This window comes from Leptonychotes weddellii, chromosome 11 (genome assembly GCF_054177405.1).
Source record: "Leptonychotes weddellii isolate Sample4059 chromosome 11, ASM5417740v2, whole genome shotgun sequence".
Lineage (NCBI taxonomy): Eukaryota > Metazoa > Chordata > Mammalia > Carnivora > Phocidae > Leptonychotes > Leptonychotes weddellii.
The window spans coordinates 9,201,158-9,223,329 of NC_138379.1; the positions used below are offsets into that span (position 1 = coordinate 9,201,158).

A 22,172-nucleotide genomic window follows, 5' to 3' on the forward strand; every position below is an offset into this window, starting at 1 on the left:
GTGATGAAAATAAAAACAACAGTTGGTCTTTTTAAAGACAGGATAGGTGAAAAACCTTTATAAATTGCTCAAGTCATATCAATGCCACTTGTGAATGATTCTTGTGTGCCTACATGGGTTTTTAATAGTGGTCAATTCTCTCATCTCCTTCATAATGCTCAGACAAAGGTATTCTTACTGTCCCCATTTTACAGATGGGGAAATTTAGGGTCTAAGAGATTAAGGAACTTTCTAGAAGGACAGGACTCATAAGAGGCAAAGCAGGATTTGAACCAGACAGAGGGTTTCCTGGGCTGCCTTAATTGCCACCTGATAAATACCTCGGGACATAGAGTAAATGCTCAACAAATTCTAGTTACCATTATTTTTAATAGAAGTCTCTGTAACTCACCTCACCTCCACCAACATTTCCGGGATGGTGCCATGGCCAGACCCTCTCTGGGCTCTACTGCGGGAAGGTGGAGGTGAGGGAGCTCCCGGCCGGCCTGCAGCCCAGAGCCCAGCCTGGAGGCCCAGGGGTCAAGAGCTGGCTCAACTCCCGTCTCTCTGGTGGCATGAAGGGTGTCCTCAAGGAACCCAGAGGAGAGAAAGTCCGGGAAGTGACTGCAGGGGAGGGGATCTTTGGGCCAGGCCTTGATGGTCAAGGAGTGTTTCACAGGGGCAAGGGGGAAAGACCCACAGACCCGCAATTACCAAGGATTTAGTTAGTGTGCTAAGCTGGAGTGAAATTCAAGAATAAAATCCCCCAGAGCTTGGCCCCCTGTGCAGGGGAGCAGGACTGGTTTTCCGGTTTCAGTGGAAGCCGAAACCCTGCTGGGCCACACAGGGCTTTCCAGGGGACCTGTCCCCACCCACTGGCTCTCAGGAGCGACTCTGGTTCGAGTCTCTGAGAGCTGTTGGAGCTGCAGTTTCTGGGTGAATGAAGATCGAGTGTGGGCACAGGATGAAAATCCCCCTGACTCCTAGGGGTGGGGCTAACACTTCCAGAGGTGGCCTAAAGCCCCCTTAAGACAAGGGCCCTCCTAATGTCAGGCACCCAGAGCTGCTGGAATTCATCAGCCTCCCTCTGAGGAAGGAACCAGGCCCTTCCCGAGCCGATGACTTCAGGCTGGGACCAGAACATCTCGGGGGGCGGGGGACAGAACATGACTTCCGATCCAAGCCCACATTCTTAGACACCAGGCCTCACGGTCGCCCCATGCTCTCCTCCACAAGTCACATGCAGGGTGCTTTTGAGGTGGCTCGGAAGTCCTTCCAACGTTTCCGCCTCTCTTAACCCTTAGCCAAGAAGGTGCATTCATTCATTCCTTCATTCATTCTTCACTCTCGGCCAGACTCCATGCCAGGCCCCAGCCGTGGTGGAGGACACAGATGTACTCACGGCTGATTACAGTCGGGTCTAATGGCTATCCCAGGGGTCAGAGCAAAGGGCTCTGGGAAAAGTAGAGGTGGGAGGGAATAACTTTGAGTCCAAAGAGCAGGGGACAATTAGAAGGGGTCTTAGAGGATGAGTAGGAGTTCTCAGGGATGAGAAAGTGATGGAGAGAAAGAGCTATCCAAGCCTTAGACAACCTGGGAGACCTAACCTGCAAATTTCCAGAGGTGAGCGGACCAGGAGGAGAGATGGCCAAGGGCAGCAGTGACCCACCATTCTCTGCAAAGGTGCTCGAGCCCTGATTTAAATACTGGGAAGACGTGTTGCTTTCTCAGCCTCTGCCCCAGTGATGACTAAAATCTCTGGTCAGTGCCTCTCCCCATGGTGTCAAGCCTCTAGGCTTCAATCCGGGGTGAGTAGAGAGCTGGCTGAATGTTTGATCAGTATCAAAGCATGATGGACACTTGGGAAGTTCTGCAGAGGTTTGAGGTGAGCATCCCAGGCTCTGGCCACCAGCACCCACTGCTTTGGGCTGAGGGTCTGACTCAGCCAACTGACCTCCCACCTACTCACTCCTAGCTGCATTCTGCCCTCCCAATCCATTCCTCTGAATTGTGACTCTGTTTTCAAACTCCAGAGCGTTGGGGAGCAGAGAAGCCAAGAAGTCACCCCCAAAGGGTTGGGGAAGACACAGCAGCAAAGTTGGAGGCGTGTGAGCTTTGGAGTCTGACTGATGTGAGTCCAAATCCAGGATCTGTATTTCTTAACCTCTCTGAGTTTCCACGATCTTTCTCCACATAAATGGTGATGGTAATATCACCTTCGTGGAGCAATCAAGGGATTAGCCGAGAAAGGGGGCACCGCAGGGCCCGACTTAAAAGTTTGCATGCACAATCCCTTACTGCAATTTGAAAGCCCCAGAGACCCCCAAACTGAAAGTGTTTTCATAACTCTGTTGGTGGCAACACCTGACCTGACCTGATGCAAGGTGTTCATAGTCTTTGTTTATTCCACATGGTGTGGGAAATCATACATTTTGCTGCAGAAATATTAACGTATTTGATTCCAGTGCCTGGCCAGGCCCTTGCTGTGACATTACAAAGTCTACAAAAGGGCACCTTGTCCCCTTTCTGAAATCCAAACATCACAGATTCTGAATTGTACCTGGCCCCATGGATTCCAGAAAGAGACAGAAGACTCAATGTGGTTTTCTGTTTCTCCCCTGAAAGAGTAACTGTGAGGGTCAGTCCTCCAAATTTAAGGCCAGAAAAGTTGCCCTAACCCCCCTTTCCTCTTCCCCTCTCCTCACCTTTCCTAATGGAAACCCTCCTCCAAAAGGAAGCTTGTGTATAAATCAATAAGGAAAAGGCAAGCAATAGAAAAATGGGCAAACAGCCAGAAGAGGCATTTCACGGTAGAGAAAACACACAAGATCCATAAACTTACAGCAAGTATCCAGCCTCACAGTCATCAGGCAAATGCAAAGTAGGGCCACAGGGAGATACTACCTGATACCTACTAGACTGTCCACAGCTAAGTCGTGGGGTAATACTGACTGTTGAGAACGGAGGTCAGCAGGGACTCTGTACATTGCTGGGGGCAGCATAGTCAGAACAACCACTTTAGAAAACATTTCCATAGTCATGACCCAGAAATTCCACCCCCGAGCCACACACACACACACACACACACACACAGCTATGGATTGAATTGTGTCTCACAAAAGAGATATGTTGGAGTCCTAACCTCAATACCTAAGCATGTGACCTTATTTGGAGAGAGGATCTTCACAGAGGTAATCAAGTTAAAATAAGGTCACTAGGGTGGGCGCTAGTCCAATAGGACTGGTGTCCTCATGAAAAGGGGAAATGTGGACACGGGTGTATGCACATAGGAAGAATGCCATGTGAACATGAAGGCAGAGATGGGAATGGAGCTTCTATAAGCCAAGGAGAGGCAAAGAAAGCCAGCAATCACCAGAAGCTACCAGAGAGGCCTGGAACAGACACTCCCTCACAGCCTGAGGAGGAACTAACCCTGCCGACCTCCTGATCTTGAACTTCCAGCCTCCAGAGCTTGAGACAATACATTTCTGTTGCTCACACACCAACCTGTGGTACTGAGTTATGGTAGCTCTAGAAAACTGAGTCACCCATTCCTGTAACAAAGGTTGCCTGTAAGAGGCAGGGGCTGGGGAGAGCCCATGGGAGCATTTAGGGGATTCTGGGAGGGAGAAGAGGGAAACTCACAAGGTACGTGCCTGAGCCCCTCCTTCACTTCCAGAGGGCCAGAGTCTGACCCCCCAAGTGCTGCCTGGGACCGTTTCACGGCTTGTGCTGACATGGCTGGACCCGAGACCGCCTGCACATGGGCAGGTGGCTGGAAGGGGTCTGTGAGGATCTTCAGGGAGGGCGTAAAGCCCATCTAGAGTGTAAGAACAGAGGAGCTGGCATTCGGGTGTGCCCATTTTCCCTCGGGAGGGTTCAGGAACTTGCCCAGAGCCACAGAGAAGGTGCTGGAGCCTGGAATCAAATGCTCGCCTCCCAGAGCCCAGAGTCCACGTTCTCACAGCCACCCTGACAAAGACCAATCAAAGCCCACACGATGCCCCTCCTCACACCCGCCCTCATGCTGAGACTAAACACCCACATCGCTGTGGGGACTTGCAAACTCCCTCCTCCCAGAATGAAAGGCCGAGTTGGGTGAGATTTCTTTTCATGTGGTTGTGAGAACGTTTTTACCATAAGGATGACGAATGTGTACGGCGGGTGTGAATTTTCAGCTGGATTTGGGTGGGAGGGACAAGGAAAGAGGGTAGAATTGACATCAGCCATTATTAGGACCTTGGGTATGTCCCTGTTCCTTTTGGGGGCCTCAGTTTCTCCGTGCTAAAATGGGCCAACTGGGCCAGCTGGGGTCTGACTGCCGGAGTGGGAGGCAGCTCTCTGGCCTCTGACTGCTCCTGGTTTGAGGGTGTTCCTCAGACTGCACTTCCCTCCATCACAGCGCTGCCCCCCTCTGTCCCTGCTGCCCCCCACCCACCTGACCCTGCCACCAGTGCATCGTTTCCCAAACCAGACAATTTAAGATTGGATATCAAATAGTACTAAATCCCACAGCAAGTGGATTCGTCTTTTTGCTGCTCGTCAGGGCTTGGGATTACAAGTGTGGGGTGGTGCTGCTCAGCCTTGAACACCCAACACTCTGCGTAAGGGGAGAGTGACCCAGGCTTGGGTAGCAGGCTCTTTAATGCCACTGTGTTTTCAGTGTTTTGTTTATATGGGCATATTCTATTTACTGAAGTAATATTTGTTGGAGATGCATGATGGTGATAGAAGATTTCTAGGTTTAAATAAACTGACTTAGGTTTAAATATGGAGTTGATCATAGACAAGGGTTGTTAAATAATTGTATATGCATAAAGGCGAATCAGATCACGTCCTTTGATATCTAAAACTCTCTGATGATTTCCCATTTCCTGTGGGTTCATTCCAAGCCCCTACATGAGTGGTGCTCCCCAACACCTGCAGCCTGCCCACCTCCATCTCCTCGGCTCTCCCTCCCCCTCGGCAATCTCCTCCAGCACGTCCATCAACCGTTCCACTTCAGGGCCTTCACGCCTGTGTTCCCTCCACTTGGAAGGTCCTTCTCCCTGATCTCTCGATCTCTCAGGATTCCAGGTTAATCTTATCATTCACGTCTCTGCTCAAATGCCTCCAGAGGCCTTACCGGGACCCCCATCCCACTCACTCTCCGTCTGCCTTGCTTTGCTTTATTTCCCTTGCTGCACATATTCCTCTCTGATATGAGACAGTTTTAAAACATGCTTGCTCAGGGGCGCCTGGGTGGCGCAGTTGTTAAGCGTCTGCCTTCGGCTCAGGTCACATTCCCGGGGTCCTGGGATCGAGCCCCGCATCGGGGTCCCTGCTCAGCGGGAAGCCTGCTTCTCCCTCTCCCACGCCCCCTGCTTGTGTTCCCTCTCTCGCTGTGTCTCTCTCTGTCAAATAAGTAAATAGAATCTTAAAAAATAAAAAATAAACAATGGATCGTGGATCACCACATCAAAAACCAATGATGTATTATATGGTGACTAACATAACATAATAAAATTAAAAATAATAATAATAAAAATAAATAAATAAAAAATAAAAATAAAACATGCTTGCTCATTTCTCTATTTTCCCCACTAAAATAGAAGCTCCTTGAAGTCTGAGGCTTTGCCGGCAGGATGGCGGCTGCCAGAGGCTCAACCTGATGGGCTCATCAACTCCAGCCTTCCAGGCACTGAGCCAATTGGCTCCTAACCCCTGAACCAGCAAAGAGAGCCAAGTCAGCGACTAAACTTGTAGAAGGAGTGATGGAGTTATAACATCACCATCCAGAAACGGTGGTGATAATAACCAGTTCAGGCCAGAATCATCAATCATGTTAAAACTAGTGGGTAAAGGTTTGAGGGGGGGCTAAAATTTTTACATAGTCTCAAAGAACCTGCCCACAAGATACATATTGGTTACAAAGAAGAAAAGAGTCCCTTTACCTAGCAGACATCACCTTAGCCAAGCAATCAAAATTAGAACACCAAGATGGGACAAGCTGATTCGGCGGGCCTCTTGATACGACCCACTGAGAACACCAAGCACTTCTGTTCTATTCCTGCCGCAGGAGGTATGACCACTCATGAGGAATCATCAAACCAACCATGACTAGGGTCATTACACAGAATAACTGGACTATCAGGGCGCCTGGGTGGCTCAGTTGGTTAAGCATCTGCCTTCAGTTCAGGTCGTGATCCCAGGGTCCTGGGATCGAGCCCTGCATCGGGCTCCCTGCTCAGTGAGCAGTCTGCTTCTCCCTCTGCTTCCCCACCCCCCGCCCCTACTTATACTCTCTCTTTCAGATAAATAAATAAAATCTTAAAAAAAAAAAAAAGCATAACTGGACTATACTCTTCAAAAGAATCAATGTCATGAAAGAGAAAGAAAATCTGAGAAAATGTTCTAGATTAAAGGAAAATAAAGAGAGACAAGAATAAAGCATGGTACCCCAACTAGAATTTTCTTTTGCCTTAAAGGACATTATTGAAACAATTGGCAAAATCTGAAAAAGGTCTGTGGATTATCTATTAATGTTGTATTGACGTCAACTACCCCATTTTGACCTGTGTATCGCGGTTAGATCAGAGAATGTCCTTTTTTAAAAAAAAAGACAGACTGAAGTATTTAGGAGAAAGGGACCTTATGTCTACAACCTACTCTCAAATGATTCAGGCCAAAAGTAAGAGATAGACAGGCCAAAAAATGGGTAGGCTGAGAAAATGTAAAGCAATTGTGGTAAAATGTTAACAGTTGGGGAATCTGAGTGAAGAGCATATGGAACTTGCAACTTCTCAGCCAGTCTGAAATTATGTTGAAATAAAATGTTGGGGAGAAAAAAACCTGAGAGAAAAAGAAGGCAGAGGCTGAGGACGGGGTCGCCATGGAAGTGTGCAGGAAGAGTGCGTGTAGGAAGCCAGCTCCTCACTTTGCCAAGCTGACATCTCAGAGCCCTGGTCACCTGTGCTCCCCTCAGACCACGGTGGACCACCGCCCGAGGCTGAGAGAGCGCAGGACCCCCGCTACTGCCCCTACCCACCGGGCCGCCCACCCTGGCTCTGTGAGCTCGGGTGTCACCCCCCACTCTGTACCTCGGTTTTCTCCTCTGACAAATAGGAGTAGATCATGGCCCTCTGGCATTTCTTCCAGCCCAGATACTGTCATGAAATTTCTAGAATCCTGTCTGCAGAGTGCGGCACATTTCTCCAAGGAGTTTAATTCATTTGGAGAGTGCCTTTACTTTAGTTTAGCTGATGGAAGGAGGGGAAAGTGAATCTCCCCGAGCAGAGTGGGGGATGGACCTCCTCCCTGTCCAGGGCATGGTGGTTTCCCACCTCTGTCCCCAGCCCGGCCCAGCTCCCATGCACTCCTCCCAGACAAGGTGAGCACCCTACCAAAATTTATACTAAAGCATAGATAAAATCCTTCCCCCCACCAAGCTCCATTTTGAAAGAGGCAGCGGGGTGGCGGGGGACACAGTGACCAGAAAGTGACTCTGGTCCCAATTCCGACAGCAACTGGCTACACGGCTGGAGCTCTCCGACTATCAGTTTGTGCTTCTATAAAGGCCAAAGCTGTGCTTGGCTTTGTGTGTAGCTGTGAGGACACAGTGACTTCACCTCTGTGTCCTCCCTTGCTCAGCGCTCAGCAGGTGACTTCCAGATTAGAAGTGGGGTGCTCAGGTGAGAGCCCCAAGACATGTTGAGAAGCCCCAGCTCCTCGCTCACACAGCCTGTGGCCCCCAGCCCCATGCGTAGGCTCCCTGGGCATCTGTCAGCACTGCCCAGAGAGCCCAGCCCAGCTCGGCCATGACGGAGTGGTTGGAGGAAGCCTGGAAACATAGGGTGGAGCTTCTAATGTGCCCCGCCACCTCCTAACACAGGTGGAGGCCAGGGGAAAGCAAGGGGATCACTTTCCTATTATGGGATCCCAGTCCACATCTCCCCAGGGCCCTACGGCTTCTCCCTCCGTGCTGCCTCCCTGCTGAGGCTGGCCTCTCGGAGGCTCCCTTGGTGGCCGTTTTCTGGCAGAAGGCAGTCAAGCCACAGGGATCTACAAAATGATGGGAGGAAACTGGGGCTTCCCTCTGTTCTTTCTCTGCTGTCCGCGTGAGCTCCTGCGTGGCCCCAGGCCCAGCAGCAGTTATGGCTGTGGGGCTCTTTGGCAGCCCCAAGGAACTCCAGATTTCCCCAAGTACTTCATAGCCAACATCTCATGGCACCTCATCCCAGACCTGTGTTCTGGAGGTTTCCATCAACCCTGCTTTACAACCGGGGAAACTGAGACTCAGAGAGGGTACTCATCCAGGCAGTGACTTCTGACTCAAGTAGATTCAGGGTTTTGTTTTGTTTTGTTTTGTTTTACCCCGGTTCCATGATAGCGAATCTGGCAGTGGGTGAGATGAAAAGTCTCCTGAGAATGGGGAGACCTTCCCTGAGAAATCTTGAGGTGGATGGGGTCCGTGGTCCAAGCCCTGCCTATTTTCCAGGGCTGGGAAAGAACATGGATTAGGAGTCATAAGGTCAAGTCAACGATCTACCAGCTGTGCATCTATTAGCTGTGTGACCTAGGAAAAGTCCCTTCCCCTCTCTGAGCCTCAGCAACTTCATCAGTAAAATGGAGGTAATAACTCACATGTCCTAGTCCTCACATGAGTTACGAATTTACAGAGTGTGGAGTTCATACTGATGCAACACAAACTAACTAGCCTATATACACTTTACTCAGACCTCAGCAGTTTTTACGTGCACTCACTTTTAACACTGTCTTTGTGCCAGCCTCCTCCGTCTGTCTAGCCCCCTGAGACAGCCGGGTTCCCCATCTGGGAAGCCGCCCCGTGTTTCCAGGAGGCCTGAACTCTCCCTCCTCGGACTCCCAGCTCCTGAAGGCAGTGTAGCCCTGTGATGGGGAATGTGGATTTTGGAGACCTACAGACATGGGTTTAAACTCCACACCAGCCACCAGCCTGGGACAAAATACATAACTTTCTGAGCCTTAGTGGACCCACCTGTAGAATGGGGTGATTGCCCCCATGTCAGGGCGGGACAGGATCAGCCTAGCTGCTGCTCAGAGAATGGTAAGTACCCTGCAGTGGGTCGTAGTTATGGCTGTCATCGGATTGTACCTGTCGTCACACCTATCCCAGGCTGACCCTCGTGTGTGTGTTTTATCATCTTCCTCACGACACTCCAAGTGTTCAAGGGCGAACCTTCGTATCTCACATCTCACTGTCCTACAGGGCTGGGCACACAGCAGGTGTTCAGTAAGCGGAACTAGATGAAGCTTCCGGCTGGGCAAGCTTTTCCTAGGCTCATGGCACCTCTCTAGCTTTGCCCTCATTCATTTCTGGCCCAGGTACGTGGGGTAAGTGCAGGGCAGACCCCGTGAGGGCTGGGCCTTGGTGAGAGCAGCCCCATTTGACCCCATCTGTCCCCGAGAAGCTTTCCAGGGAACCCCACATCCTCAGGGGCCCCTCCGGCTTGCAGCCGGGGGCTGTAATAGCAGGGGGAGATGCCTCGTATTTGCATGGAGCCCCCGAGGCAGCAAGCCCGGAGACGAGCCAGGCCACTCCTCTCTAGGAGACTCCAAGGCTCCCTAGTCAGAGCTGCCAGTCAGGACACTTAACGCTGAAGTCCTGACCCTTACTAGCTACAGACTTTGGGCCAGTCTCTCAGCCTCGAGAACCCCTGCTTTCCTTATCTATACATGGGGTTGTCATGTGGGTAAACGAGCTCAATGTGCAAACTGCGTGTTAACCACTAAATCCTGTATTCACATTTACAAGATCCTTTTCTTTGCTCTGTAACACATTTAAAGCTAACATTTTAAAGCACTGCTATGTTCAGGTACTTTCCAATGCATTATCTAAATTAACTTTCACACCGTGGGGAGGGGCAGAGGGAGAGGGAGAAGCAGACCCCCCGCTGAGCAGGGAGCCCGATGCGGGATTCCATCCCAGGACTCTGAGATCATGACCTGAGCTGAAGGCAGATTTTAACTGACTGAGCCACCCAAGTACCCCGAGGTGGGTGTTTTTTGCAGCATGCAGGCACACAGAAGCTAAGAAATCACCCCGGGTCACACAGAGCTGGGACTGAGAACCCAAGTCTGCCTGATGCCAAGGTCCATGATTCCACATGGCAGATGCCGGCTGGGGTTACCATGTTGTGCTCAACCAGGAGCTGGTTTCTTTCTTCTTCCTTCCTTTCTTTCTTTTTTCTTCTTCCTTCCTTCCTTTCTTTCTAAAAATTTTATTTATTTATTTTGGAGAGAGAGAGAGAACAAGCAGAGGGGAGGGGCAGAGCGAGAGAGAGAGAGAAGCAGACTCCCCGCTGAGCAGGGAGCCCGATGTGGGGCTCAATCCCAGGACCCCGGGATCATGACCTGAGCCGAAGGCAGATGCTTAACCGACTGAGCCACCCAGGTGTCCCCACGGGCTGGTTTCTAACAGCTGGATCTCCACAGCCCTGCTCCTCAAATGGTAATAACCTTGAGACACAGACATAAAGTACAAGGATTTTTCGGTTGGGTCTTTAGTGTTCAATTTGCCCATTTATCCAGTGAAGAAACTAGGGCCAGAGAAAGGAAGGAGCCTGCCGAGATTACCCAGCAATTGAGAGCCACAGTGAGTTTTAAGAATCTACCCCCACCTCCCCCCTCCTCCAGGTTCCTTCTCCCCATGCTGCAGGGGCTCGATTCCCAGAGCTAAATTGGGGGACATGAATCTGGGCACCATCCCCGACTTCAAGGCTCACCAGGAATCCAGGGGCTGCCCAGGGGGTCTGGGGACAGCCTGATATGGGGCCCCTATATCCAGGGTGTCCCCTGGGAAGGTGAACAGAAGGCTTCCCCGGGCTGTGTCCGGTAAGGGGAATAGATTGTCTATTCCCATTGTCCTTTCTCTGGATCAGTGCTTCCAAAGTGTGAGGCACATATCCAAAGGTTTGAAAAATGGTTTAGGTGGTCACTGACATGGTCTTGCATTAGCTACGTGAAGGAAGTTATGCCCTGTATTTCCCTTTCAGCCTTTCTGATTACTTGAAGGAGAAAATCTCCCAGGGCACTTGTCCTTAATGCCTGACTTCTAGAAACCCTCCCGTTTGAGCAAAGGGAAAGCAGCTACACATCTGAATTTCGTGACATTGCTTTGTATCCATGATGTTTATTTTCACCATTAACTACCATTAGGTGATTTACAATGGCTCTATCTTTAAGGGAGGAACATAAAGTTTTTTTCTAAAAAATGAATGTATTTACACTTTAAAACATCAATTAAAAGTATTAAGTAAATTGTCAGATAAATGGCAGCTTTGGCAAACACTGGGTGGGGGCAGGAACCAGGGCCCCCAGGAAGTGCTGCCCTGACTAACTCCGGTCGCCCTGGCCCCAAGGGCCGGGGGCGGGGGCGGGGGCGGGGGGGGGGCGGTAGGCAGCGCCGAGGGTGGGCTGGAGGGTCTGGAGGACACAGTGAGTAGAGAGGAGGTGGGCCTGGGGATTCCAGCCCCACCAGGGTCTGCTCAGTGCAGGGCTGAGCATCGGCACGGGTGGTGGTTGGTGGTTTCATGGCTGTTGAGCCAGCCTGGTCTTTCCTCCAAACCCCTGTCCCGGAGCCTGAGTTGGGGCCTCCTGCTTAATCCCTCCCTGCCCTCAGGAAGACGGCTGATTCTTCCGCCTTGGAATCCAACAGCTGGGGGCCCAATTTAATTCCCGAGCTTTCCAATCAGAAAGTGAGGCTGGCTCAGAGCAGGCCTCGATAAATAGAGACCAAATGACGGGAGTCTGTGGACAGTGTTTCTTACTCATTCTAGATCCCTCTGTAATAACCCACGTTACCCTCGGAGCTGCCTTGTCCCACATCACCACAGTGGTGACCGCCAAGCTAATGGCCCCACCAGTCATCGACCTGTAACCAGAGAGCCAGACTGAGCGGGGAGAAATGTACAAATGCCGGTCATACATTATTTATACATCTATCAGTTGCAGTCTTGCCAGCAGGGAAAGAAGAAGAGAATCGTAAACACATCTGTTTAATTTAAATCCAATCAAGTGGTGAAGCCCTCTGGGTTGAGGGTGGGGGAGACATTGAGAATTAGGTTTGTAGAACTTGGGTCCAGGGGTCATGGGTCGAGGGACCAACCTGAGTGGAAGGCAGAGGCTATCCAAAAGCGCACTGCACACCCATCAACAGGACATAGGAATCAATCAAAAAGCTGACCTCATTGCAGTCCCTAAGACAGAGCCACCCCCATCTGCTGGGGATCATCCAAGTTATCTGCTCTGGGACAGTCCTCTTCTTCTCGGGAAGTGGCTTTGAAGCCCAAGAAGATTAGAATTTTAAAAATAAAGGTGGTGGAAGTACATGGAAACCCACAGTAATTATACATTTATGCTGTGTCAGGTGGATCAATTGCTGTGTGTTGGTGCAGTAAGTCCTAGATCTGTGATGTTTACGAACACTTGGCTGCTAGCATTTCTTATGTGTGTAGCCGAGTAATTGACTTTAGTTGAAAAAAAAATTTTTTTTAAAGATTTTATTTATTTATTTGAGAGAGAGAGAATGAGAGACAGAGAGCACGAGAGGGAAAAGGGTCAGAGGGAGAAGCAGACCCCCAGCTGAGCAGGGAGTCCGATGTGGGACTCGATCCCGGGACTCCAGGATCATGACCTGAGCCGAAGGCAGTCGCTTAACCAACTGAGCCACCCAGGTGCCCGACTTTAGTTGAAATTTTAATTTAAAAATTTAAGAGAATTTGGCCATGTCTGTAAACATTATTAGAATATTTAAGAGAACTTAATATTCACTCTGTTTAAGTGTTAGTTTTTTAGAGCAGAAAGTATTCTCTGAAATCCTTGAAAAAGGCTTGTTTCTTAGAGGTATTTGAAGCATAAGAGAATCAAATTCATTAAATTTGTAGATGCAGTTTAGATTATCTAAGGCAGTGTTCTCCGGTAGAAACATAACGCGAGCCACATAGGTCATTTATAATTTTCTAGTGGCCATGTGTTTTACAAATCAAAAAGGAATAGACCAACTTAATTGTAACAATAAAATGTATTTAATTCAACCTATGCAAAATACCGTTTCAACGTGTAATGCATAAACAAGTTATTAATGAGATACTTGATGTTCTTTTTTTGAACACATCTTCAAAATCTGCTCTGTGTGTTACCTTTCCAACACTTGTGCGCTCAGACTACCACGTTTCAAATGCATATTCTGGTGGTGGCTGTATGGGATATGACAGATCTAAGGGCACTCAATTACGTGCATTTGTGAGTGGTATTTATTATTTAAGGAAGCTTACTCCGTTCGACCTGATCTGATGAAATATTAATCAAAGGCTCCCTGAGAGTCACTATTAAAAATTACTGGACTTATAAATAAAATGATTTTTGGATATTGAATTTACAAGTGAAGGGAAAAACCCAATTTTTATTTTTATTTATTTATTTTAAAGATTTCATCTATCTGACAGAGAGAGACACAGCGAGAGAGGGAACACAAGCAGGGGAGTGGGAGAGGGAGAAGCGGGCCTCCTGCTGAGCAGGGAGCCCGATGCAGGGCTCGATCCCAGGACCCTGGGATCATGACCTGAGCTGAAGGCAGACGCTCAACGACTGAACCACCCAGGCGCCCCAAAAGCCCAATTTTTAAAAATTTGTTCGTTTAAGAAGCTTTTTTTAGAGTAACCACAAATGGCCTTCCTAGTACATGAAAGCAGCTCCCCAGGACCTCACCGATCATGGGCCACTTGGAACTCCTCACGGCCCTTTGGGGAAAGGTCGGGTTATTTGTTACTATTTTGCACACAGAATGTTAGATCTGACCGAGCCCTTAGGGGTTTTCTGCCCAAAGCACCCAATTTCACTGGCGCAAAAACCAGATCAGAGAAGAATGCATGGTGAATTAGACCGGGCCCAAGCAATACTCTGGTCTCCTGACCCCACCCCGTCCTCCCCAGTCAAGTGCTTCAAGTTCATTCTCTCTGCCTCTTTGTCCCCAGTTGGCTGATCAGGAAACTGAGGCACAAAACTGGAGGGTAGGGGGACAAACTGGGCCTGGACCCAGGCCTTCAGGGAGCACCAGCTGAATTGGAAAGTGTGGTCCTTGTCCTGGTCATTCAATAGCACACACCCAAGCCTGAGGAGAGAACAGCCCAGAATCCAGGCCAGCCAGGCCAGAGAAATAGCCGTGTGAGGCCGCGGATGGAGCCTGGCGCTGGGACTGCAAAGGAGAGCAGGCGAGGGGAGGCCTTGGCCGGGACTGCTGGGGTGCAGAGGGCCAGCCTGCACCTGCCTATGGCCCCAGGGCACAGCCTGATAACCCCATCAGGGCTCCATAGCTCTCAAGGAGAAGGCCCTGGAACTCCCCTGTGGGCCTCATTCTCCTAGCCCCTTTTCCTCCCTCCTTGTTCTTTGTTGTCTTTCTTTCCTTTTCTTTCTCTCCTGGGAGGCCCTCACTTCCTTTCCCCAACCTGATCTGCCCCACACACTGATTTTGCCCAGGAGAACCCTGGAGCAGATCTGGGTCCATCTTGCCCACCGAGGGCCCGGTTCTGCCGGGGTTGGGGTCTGCTGGACCTGGGTGGAGGGAAGGACGCCTCGGGCAGGTGGGTTGGGAGGGGGGGAACGGCCTCCCCACATCCGCTCGCTCTGGCCCTCCCTGCCCCACTCCTAGGGCTTTGGAGCACAGTTTCCTTTGGCCTGCATGTCCTTCCTGCCAGGCCCTGGTTCTCAGCAGGAGGACAGACACCATCGGGGAACACTTCAGAGGCTTTAAGGACGCAGCATTTAGTGCTATGAAATCTCATGGCAAAGAAATTATTCTCTGCTGAAGTGCTCTCAGTCCCCCTGGAAAGTCAAGGAGAAAATGACAACTTGGGGGCAAGGGGTCTTTATCCCCGTCCCCTATCCCCCCTTCAACAGAGAGCACAAGTGTAGGCTTCAGGCTCCAGGGTCTTTGCATCCTTTCCACTTTTTTTTTTTTTTAAAGATTTTATTTATTTATTTGACAGAGTGAGAGACAGCGAGAGAGGGAACACAAGCAGGGGGAGTGGGAGAGGGAGAAGCAGGCTTCCCGCCGAGCAGGGAGCCCGATGCGGGGCTCGATCCCAGGACCCTGGGATCATGACCCGAGCCAAACGCAGGCGCCCAATGACTGAGCCACCCAGGCGCCCCGCATCCTTTCCACTTTTTGCTAACACGTAATAGAAATTGGTTTCCATCCCCACTTATTTTTATGCTTACCTTCACCTTATACTTCTGACACATGATACCAGTTTTCCACTTAACAGTAGTGACATAAAGTTTCCTTTCAAAACTAGTATTAGTAACAAGTGAGGCCATTGACTATAAATGCAGTTTTAGAAACACAAAGTAAATATCTGTACTGGGAGTGGAGTGGGCCAGGCAGGAGTGTCAGGAAGGGATGAAAAGGACTCAGGTGTACGGACCTTGGCTCCAGGAGCCCCTTCATCTCACCCTGCTGAGCTCTGCTGGGGCCCTTGGGGCCCAGCTGCTGTCAGGCGCCACTCCAGGCCAGTTCCCCGGGGCCCTGGGGCCGGCCAGCAGACCTTGCCCTCCTAGACTTTTCCGAGCCGAGGCTGGTGGCTGGGCCTCATGGAAAAGGACAGAAGGTGGTGGTGGGAGGGACGCCCCTCTGACCGTCTGTCTGTCTTAGCTCAGGGCAGAAGGTGGCTGAGCTCCAGTGCTCTTGGCAGAGCAGGAGAAACCAAGCCGCCCCACATGGAGCCGAAGGCACACACTTTCCCGCTCCCAGAGCTAAATGGCTTTCCCTGAACCAGTGTGGGGTCAGGAGCATGTGCCTCCAGATAGAGGCAGAGAGAAGAGCTGCCCCCACCCCAAAAAACTCCCCAGGTCTCCCAGTTCTCCTAGTCGGCTTGGATGCCCCTCCCGATGGGGCCTCTCTGGGTCACCTTCTGAAAGCAAAGTGAAAGCACTTGGTATCTTGCTTGCCAGGTGGGCCCAGACTCCCTGGCCCAGAATTCTGTTTCCATGCATCTCCCCATCCCCAAATTGTGAGGTCCCAACAGAGGCAGGATGGGCCCCTGCCCGGTTCTTGCCAGCTTGGACCCCGCATGCAGCAGAGGCCAACAGTATCTAATGAGCACAGCCAGCCCCCAAACTTTCTGGCCACCTCATGCCCCCGCCCAGGTCGCGAAGGGCCTTGGCGCCCAGGGGGAGCTCAGGATCGGGGAGGAAGTGCTTTCCCACTCATTTGTGCCCTAAACTACCCCTACTGGCTGCACCCGAGCTATGGGCTGTCCTCGGTGCCCATTGGCTTCCCCGACGGTCTATGTCTGGACAGTTCTACCATGAATGGCAGAAGCCTAGTGAGTCCAGAGCCTCAGCTTTGGGTCGAGAATACAATCGCCGTGGTCCTACCTTTCTGGAAGGCAGGCCGCTCCCTACTGAGAGTTGCCAAGAAATAGGGCTGGGGGAGTTCCCGAACCTACGGTGGGGAGTGTCTCCCTCCTCAGACCCTGGGAGCCCGCTGAGGAGACACCAGGCCTGCTGCCCACATCATCTCATGCCCGGGAGTCTTCTAGCACCGTCCAGGCACAACCCTGGCCCCTCCAGGGGGTTCCTGGACCCTCTCCAGGCCCCAGTCGCCGTTGACAGAGTTGGGGCCTCCCTGGGACAGTCCTGGCTAGAAGGCTCTAGGAAGGTAAGTGAGAACATGACCAGCAAGGGGGCCAAGAGGCCAGGACCCACGTCCTCCAGCATGAGTGGCAGGAGATGGGAAAGGGGCCCTACCTGAGAGGGCTGCTGTCAGCAATCCGATGATCGTAGAGAGGAGCCACATGTCTGGGGCCATCTTTGACTGCTACGCGTGCCTGCCCGTGGGAAGGGCCATCCTGGGGCCGGGAGGGGGATGTGATTGCTATGTGTTCCTCACACCCGCTCGGACCTTTGCTCCTCCTGTTTATAACTTTCTCTCTGCAAGAGATAGAGCACTCCTTTACATGCATGCGACCAAACCCAGCCTCTGAGTGTCTCTTACGCCTCTGTGCTCTACTTGTGGTTTTGGTCTCCAGGAAGCCAGGCTGGTATCACAGGGGTTGGGAGGGAGAGCCCAGCTGCCTCTGCTATGAGCCCACCCAGCCTGGCTGAACCCCAGGAGTCACAGAGTAGGACACACACACACACACACATACACATTTCTTCCAACTGTGTCCTAAGGAAACGGGGAGTGAGGGCATGCTTCCTTTCTGGAGACCCGATACATAGTAGGTGCTCAACCAATACCCATAAGAAGAGAGGACACATGACCCACAGCCTGTCCCAGTCCCGGAAATCCAGCTCTTCTGGGATAAAATCCCAAAACATACTTTGTCCTTGGGTGTGTTAATGGCTAGGAAGGAGAGTGTGGTCTTGCACTTTTGAGAGGAGAGAGCCTCAGATTCCCTTCAAAGAATTATCAGTGGAGAAGGAACTGAGGGATGGTTTGTCTCCCCATCTCCTTACAGGCTAGAAATGTCCCCTGAGATGGCACAGGAGGCTACAGGACCACCACCTGCAGGCACTGGGCTGGGTGCTCATTCCTCAGGGAGAGTCAGGCATGGGAGCTGGTCCAGGAAGATTGAGCAGGATTTCAAAATGCAGAGATGGTAGAAGGCCTCTGGAAGGGCCAGAAGGAATAGCAGGAGCAAAAGGCCAGGGCTGCTGGGGAAACGCTGGGTTGTGGGTTTTTTTAATTTTTTTTATTTTTAAAGAGTTTTTTTTTTTAAAGATTTTATTTATTTATTTGAGAGAGAGAGAATGAGAGAGAGCAAGCACATGAGAGGGGGGAGGGTCAGAGGGAGAAGCAGACTCCCCGCCAAGCAGGGAGCCTGATGTGGGACTCGATCCAGGGACCCCAGGATCATGACCTGAGCCGAAGGCAGTTGCTTAACCAACTGAGCCACCCAGGCGCCCAGTGGGTTTTTATTTTTTAAAGGAAGCAGGGACCTAGTGTGGGTTTTTATTTTTTAACATTTTATTTATTTATTTTAGACGGGGGCAAGGAAGAGCGTGAGTGGGGGGAGAGGCAAAAGGAGAGGGAGAGAATCGCAAGCAGACTGTGCACTGAGCACAGAGCCTGAGTCAAGGCTGGATCTCACAACCCTGAGATCATGACCTGAGCCAAAACCAAGAGTCGGACGCTCAACAGACTGAGCCACCCAGGTGCCCCAGGGATCTAGTGTGTTTAATTCACCACTGCACTCCCTGTGGGGCATACTGTAGATGCTGAATGAATGTTGTTGAGTGAATGAAAGAACAGAAAACTTAATTTGCTTGTATAAGCAGTATCCTTTAAGAAATTGAGTCCAGAGGAGATTGGTTCCATTATAGCCCTTCTCTGTATGACCTCTCAGATTTACCTGGCCCGGCCTGACACTTCCCTCCTCCCCATTCGACTTCATTTCCCCATCTGTAGAATGGGGAGGATTTCTCCACTGGGTCCCAGGCCAAGGGGGCATCTGACGTTGCAGGTTTGGGAGCCACAGAGAGCCAGGCCCATCCACTGTAAACCTTGCCCAGACCTAGGGGGTGGACCTGACTCCGGCACCAGTGGAGGCTGCCCTCTTGTGGAAGGTCACTGGTAGCACAGGCAGCCGATGGGGGCCTCCATCTCCTGGGTTCACTTCCGTTCAACTGACACTTAGGGAGACTTTGGTGTGGGGAATTCTGGCATGGGCTCTGTGGAAGGTGAAGACAGGAAACCATATCCCTGCCCTCAAGGAGCACGGAGCTCACAAACCCATGTGACCCAACCACAGGCCAGGGTAAGATGAACACAAGGAGAGTTCTCCTGCTGATGAGCAGCATCCAAAAAGAAACACAGCTGAATGCGCTAGAGAGGATGGCTAGATTTCCATTTCTGACAATATGATAAGCAGTATATGCCGAAAGTTATACTGATACAAAACACCAAAAAAACGGAGGGGGACAAAATATTTGTAAAAATCTTTAAAAATGCAAAGTTGAGGTGACAAGAAGGTAACAATAATTATCAGAGGCAAAAATGACAAGAAAACACAAATCCAAAGAGATAATTGAGAGCAGAAGCGGAGGTTGCCTTGAGGTACCTGCTCATCCCAGTTGGCCAAGAACTTCAGTTTAATGAGACGAAACCTAGAGCCTGAGCAAATGAAAAGCAAAATCAGAAACCTACCCCCTAAAGCAAAACCAGTGAAAAACAACATCCACAGTGAATGAACTAAGAAAAAACACCTCTCAAAGGGATCTGACAGAGAATGTGCTTGGCTCAGCATTGACTCTGAGTGGGAGAAAAGGAAATGCTAACCCTAAAGGCTCTTAACCACAAGTCCACCTGCCGTTGGGTCTGAGAGGGAATTCACACTACTTGTGAGGCAAAAACACCACCACCACAAACAAGTAAAGAACAACAGGCGAATTTAAAGCAGATAGCATGGGGCACCTGGGTGGCTCAGTCATTAAGTGTCTGCCTTCGGCTCAGGTCATGATCCCAGGGTCCTGGATTGAGCCCTGCATCGGGCTCCCTGCTCAGCGGGAAGCCTGCTTCTCCCTCTCCCACTCCCCCTGCTTGTGTTCCCTCTCTCGCTATCTCTCTCTGTCAAATAAATAAATACAATCTTAAAAAAATAATAAAGCAGATTGCAGTTCCCAGGGCACTTTGCAGAAACAAATGCAAAAATCCTCTCTGAAGTAAAGTAACTCACCTTAAATTTAAGTCTCAAAGAATTCCCACAGAAAAGTTCCCAGGAATAGAAGCTCACATACACAGAAAGAAAGGAAGGAAGAAAGAAAGAATAAAACACAGGACACAGGTGTATTAATCAGGGCTTTCCAGAGAAACAGAACTAATGGAATTTATATGAGATTTTTAAAAAAGATTTATTTATTTTAGAGAGAAAGAGAGGGTGTTGGAGAGGGTGGAGAGAGAGAACCTTCAAGCAGTCTCCCCACTGAGTGTGGAGTCCAGTGCGGAGCTTGATCCCACGACCCATGAGATCATGACCTGAGCCAAAACCAAGAGTCGGATGCTCAACCAGCTGAGCCACCTAGGAGCCCCTATATGAAATATATTGTAAGGAATTGTCTCAAGTGATTTTGGAAACAAAGTCCCAAGATCTCAGTTCGCGAGCTGGAAATTCAGGGGGAACCAGTGTACCACTTCAGTTCAGGTCCAAAGGCCAGAGAACTGGGAAAACCAATGGTGTAAATTCCAGTCAGAGCCTGAGTCAAAAGGCAGGGGGAAGACTGGTGTCCTAACCTGAAGACAGGCAGAGAGAGACAATTCTATCTTACTCCTTTTTGTCCTATTCAGGACTTCACTGAACAAAACCCATCCACAATGGGGAAGGCAATCTGCTTTACCCAACCTATTGATTCAAGTCTAATCTCACCTAGAAACACCCTCACAAACACACCCAGAATAATGTTTAACCAGATATCTGGGCACCCTACAGATCATTCAAGCTGACACATAAAAGTAACCATCACAACAAGGCACTGTAAGTGAGAATTGCACAAAGCAGTAAGAAACAGACTGAGGCCTTCAAACACTTCAGCTACTGGACTTATGGTGTACATAATATAAAATAAGGATGTTTCTTATGCTTAAAAAAATACAGTTGGTAATTGAGGCTGTAGATAAGGAACAAGAGACTATAGATAAGGAACTAAGTGACCAGGAAGATTTGGGGAAAAAAAATAGTACTTCTATAAATGAAAAATATAATCTTCGAAACTAGCAATCCAATGGATAGATTAAGCAACAGACTAACATAACCAAAGAGAAAACTAGTGAGTTGGACAGTAGGTCTGAAGAACTTACCCAGAATGCCGCACAGAGAGACAAAAAAGTGTCTAAGAGAAGACTATGAAACAGAAGTTAAGAGACACAGAGGATGGAACAAGGTGAATAGGTCAAATCCAGAACTGATGAAATACCTAGCCCTCAGATCCCAGAAGTTTCCCCACACCCCACCTGTCAAATAAAAAGAAATCTCTCTCAATAAAACTGGGGGGTGGGAGGGAAATAATTTTAAAAAGAATAAAAATGTTTTCATACACATATCAATCAATAAATAAATCTACACCAATCACATGTGGTAACAAGATTGCTACTTGCTAGAAAGGACTACAAAATAGACTTACAGCTAACTTTTTCATGTTAGCAATAGAAGCTGGAAGACAATGGAATACCATCTCAACATGCCAAGAAAATAAGTCTACCTCGAATATGTTCTAAGAATGAGATTGAACAATCTACAGAAAGGGAGAAGAGATTTGCAAATCATATATCCAATGAGGGGTTAATATCCGTAATATGTAAAGAACTCATACAACTCAATAGAAAAAAATTCTGATTAAAAAATGGGCAGAGGATTTGAAAAGACCTTTTTCCAAAGAAGACATTTGAATGGCCAACAGACACATGAAAAGATGTCCAACATCACTAATCATCAGGGAGATGCAAATTAAAACCACAATGAGGTATTACTTCCCACCTGTCAGAATGGCTATTATCAAAAGGACAAAATATAACAAATGCAGGTGAGGATGTAGAGAAAAGGGAACCCTTGTGCACTGTTGCTGGGAATGTAAATTGTTGCGGCTGCTATAGAAAACAGTATCGAGTTTCCTCAAATAATTTAAAATAGGGGCACCTGGGTGACTCAGTCGGTTAAGTGTCTGCCTTTGGCTCAGGTCATGATCCTGAGGTCCTGGGATCCAGCCCTGTGTCAGGCTCCCTGCTCATGGGGAGCCTGCTTCTCCCTCTCCTCCCCACTCATGCTCTCTCTCTTGCTAACTCTGTCTCTCTCAAATAAAAACTTTTTTTTAAAAGATTTTATTTATTTATTTGACAGAGAGAGACACAGCGAGAGAGGGAACACAAGCAGGGGGAGTGGGAGAGGGAGAAGCAGGCTTCCCGCAGAGCAGGGAGCCCAATGCAGGGCTTGATCCCAGGACCCTGAGACCATGACCTGAGCTGAAGGCAGATGCCCAATGACTGAGCCACCCAGGTGTCCCAAATAAATAAAATCTTAAAAAAAAATTTTTTTAAATAATTAAAAATAGAAATACCATATGATCCAGCAATTCCACTTTGGGGTATTTATCTGAAGAAAAGGAAAACACTATCTTGAAAAAATATATGCAGCTCCATATTCTTTGCAGCATTATTTACCAAAGCCAAGATACAGAAATAACCT

The 22,172-nt window shown here is 49.5% G+C and overlaps 1 protein-coding gene across 3 annotated transcripts in view; it reads right to left on the minus strand.

Moving 5' to 3' along the window:
• Positions 1-16,994, minus strand: part of CD6 (CD6 molecule) — a 40,559-nt gene extending 23,565 nt beyond the window's left edge. For 2 of the 3 annotated variants that reach the window (XM_081798033.1, XM_031024811.2), the window contains exon 1: positions 16,744-16,993. In XM_081798033.1, the coding sequence (XP_081654159.1) occupies positions 16,744-16,804 (61 nt within the window). In that variant the 5' untranslated portion in view covers positions 16,805-16,993. Of the gene's footprint in view, positions 1-16,743 lie in introns of all 3 variants that reach the window. The other variant, XM_081798034.1, reaches the window with a different exon arrangement.
• Positions 16,995-22,172: the final 5,178 nt, after the last annotated feature.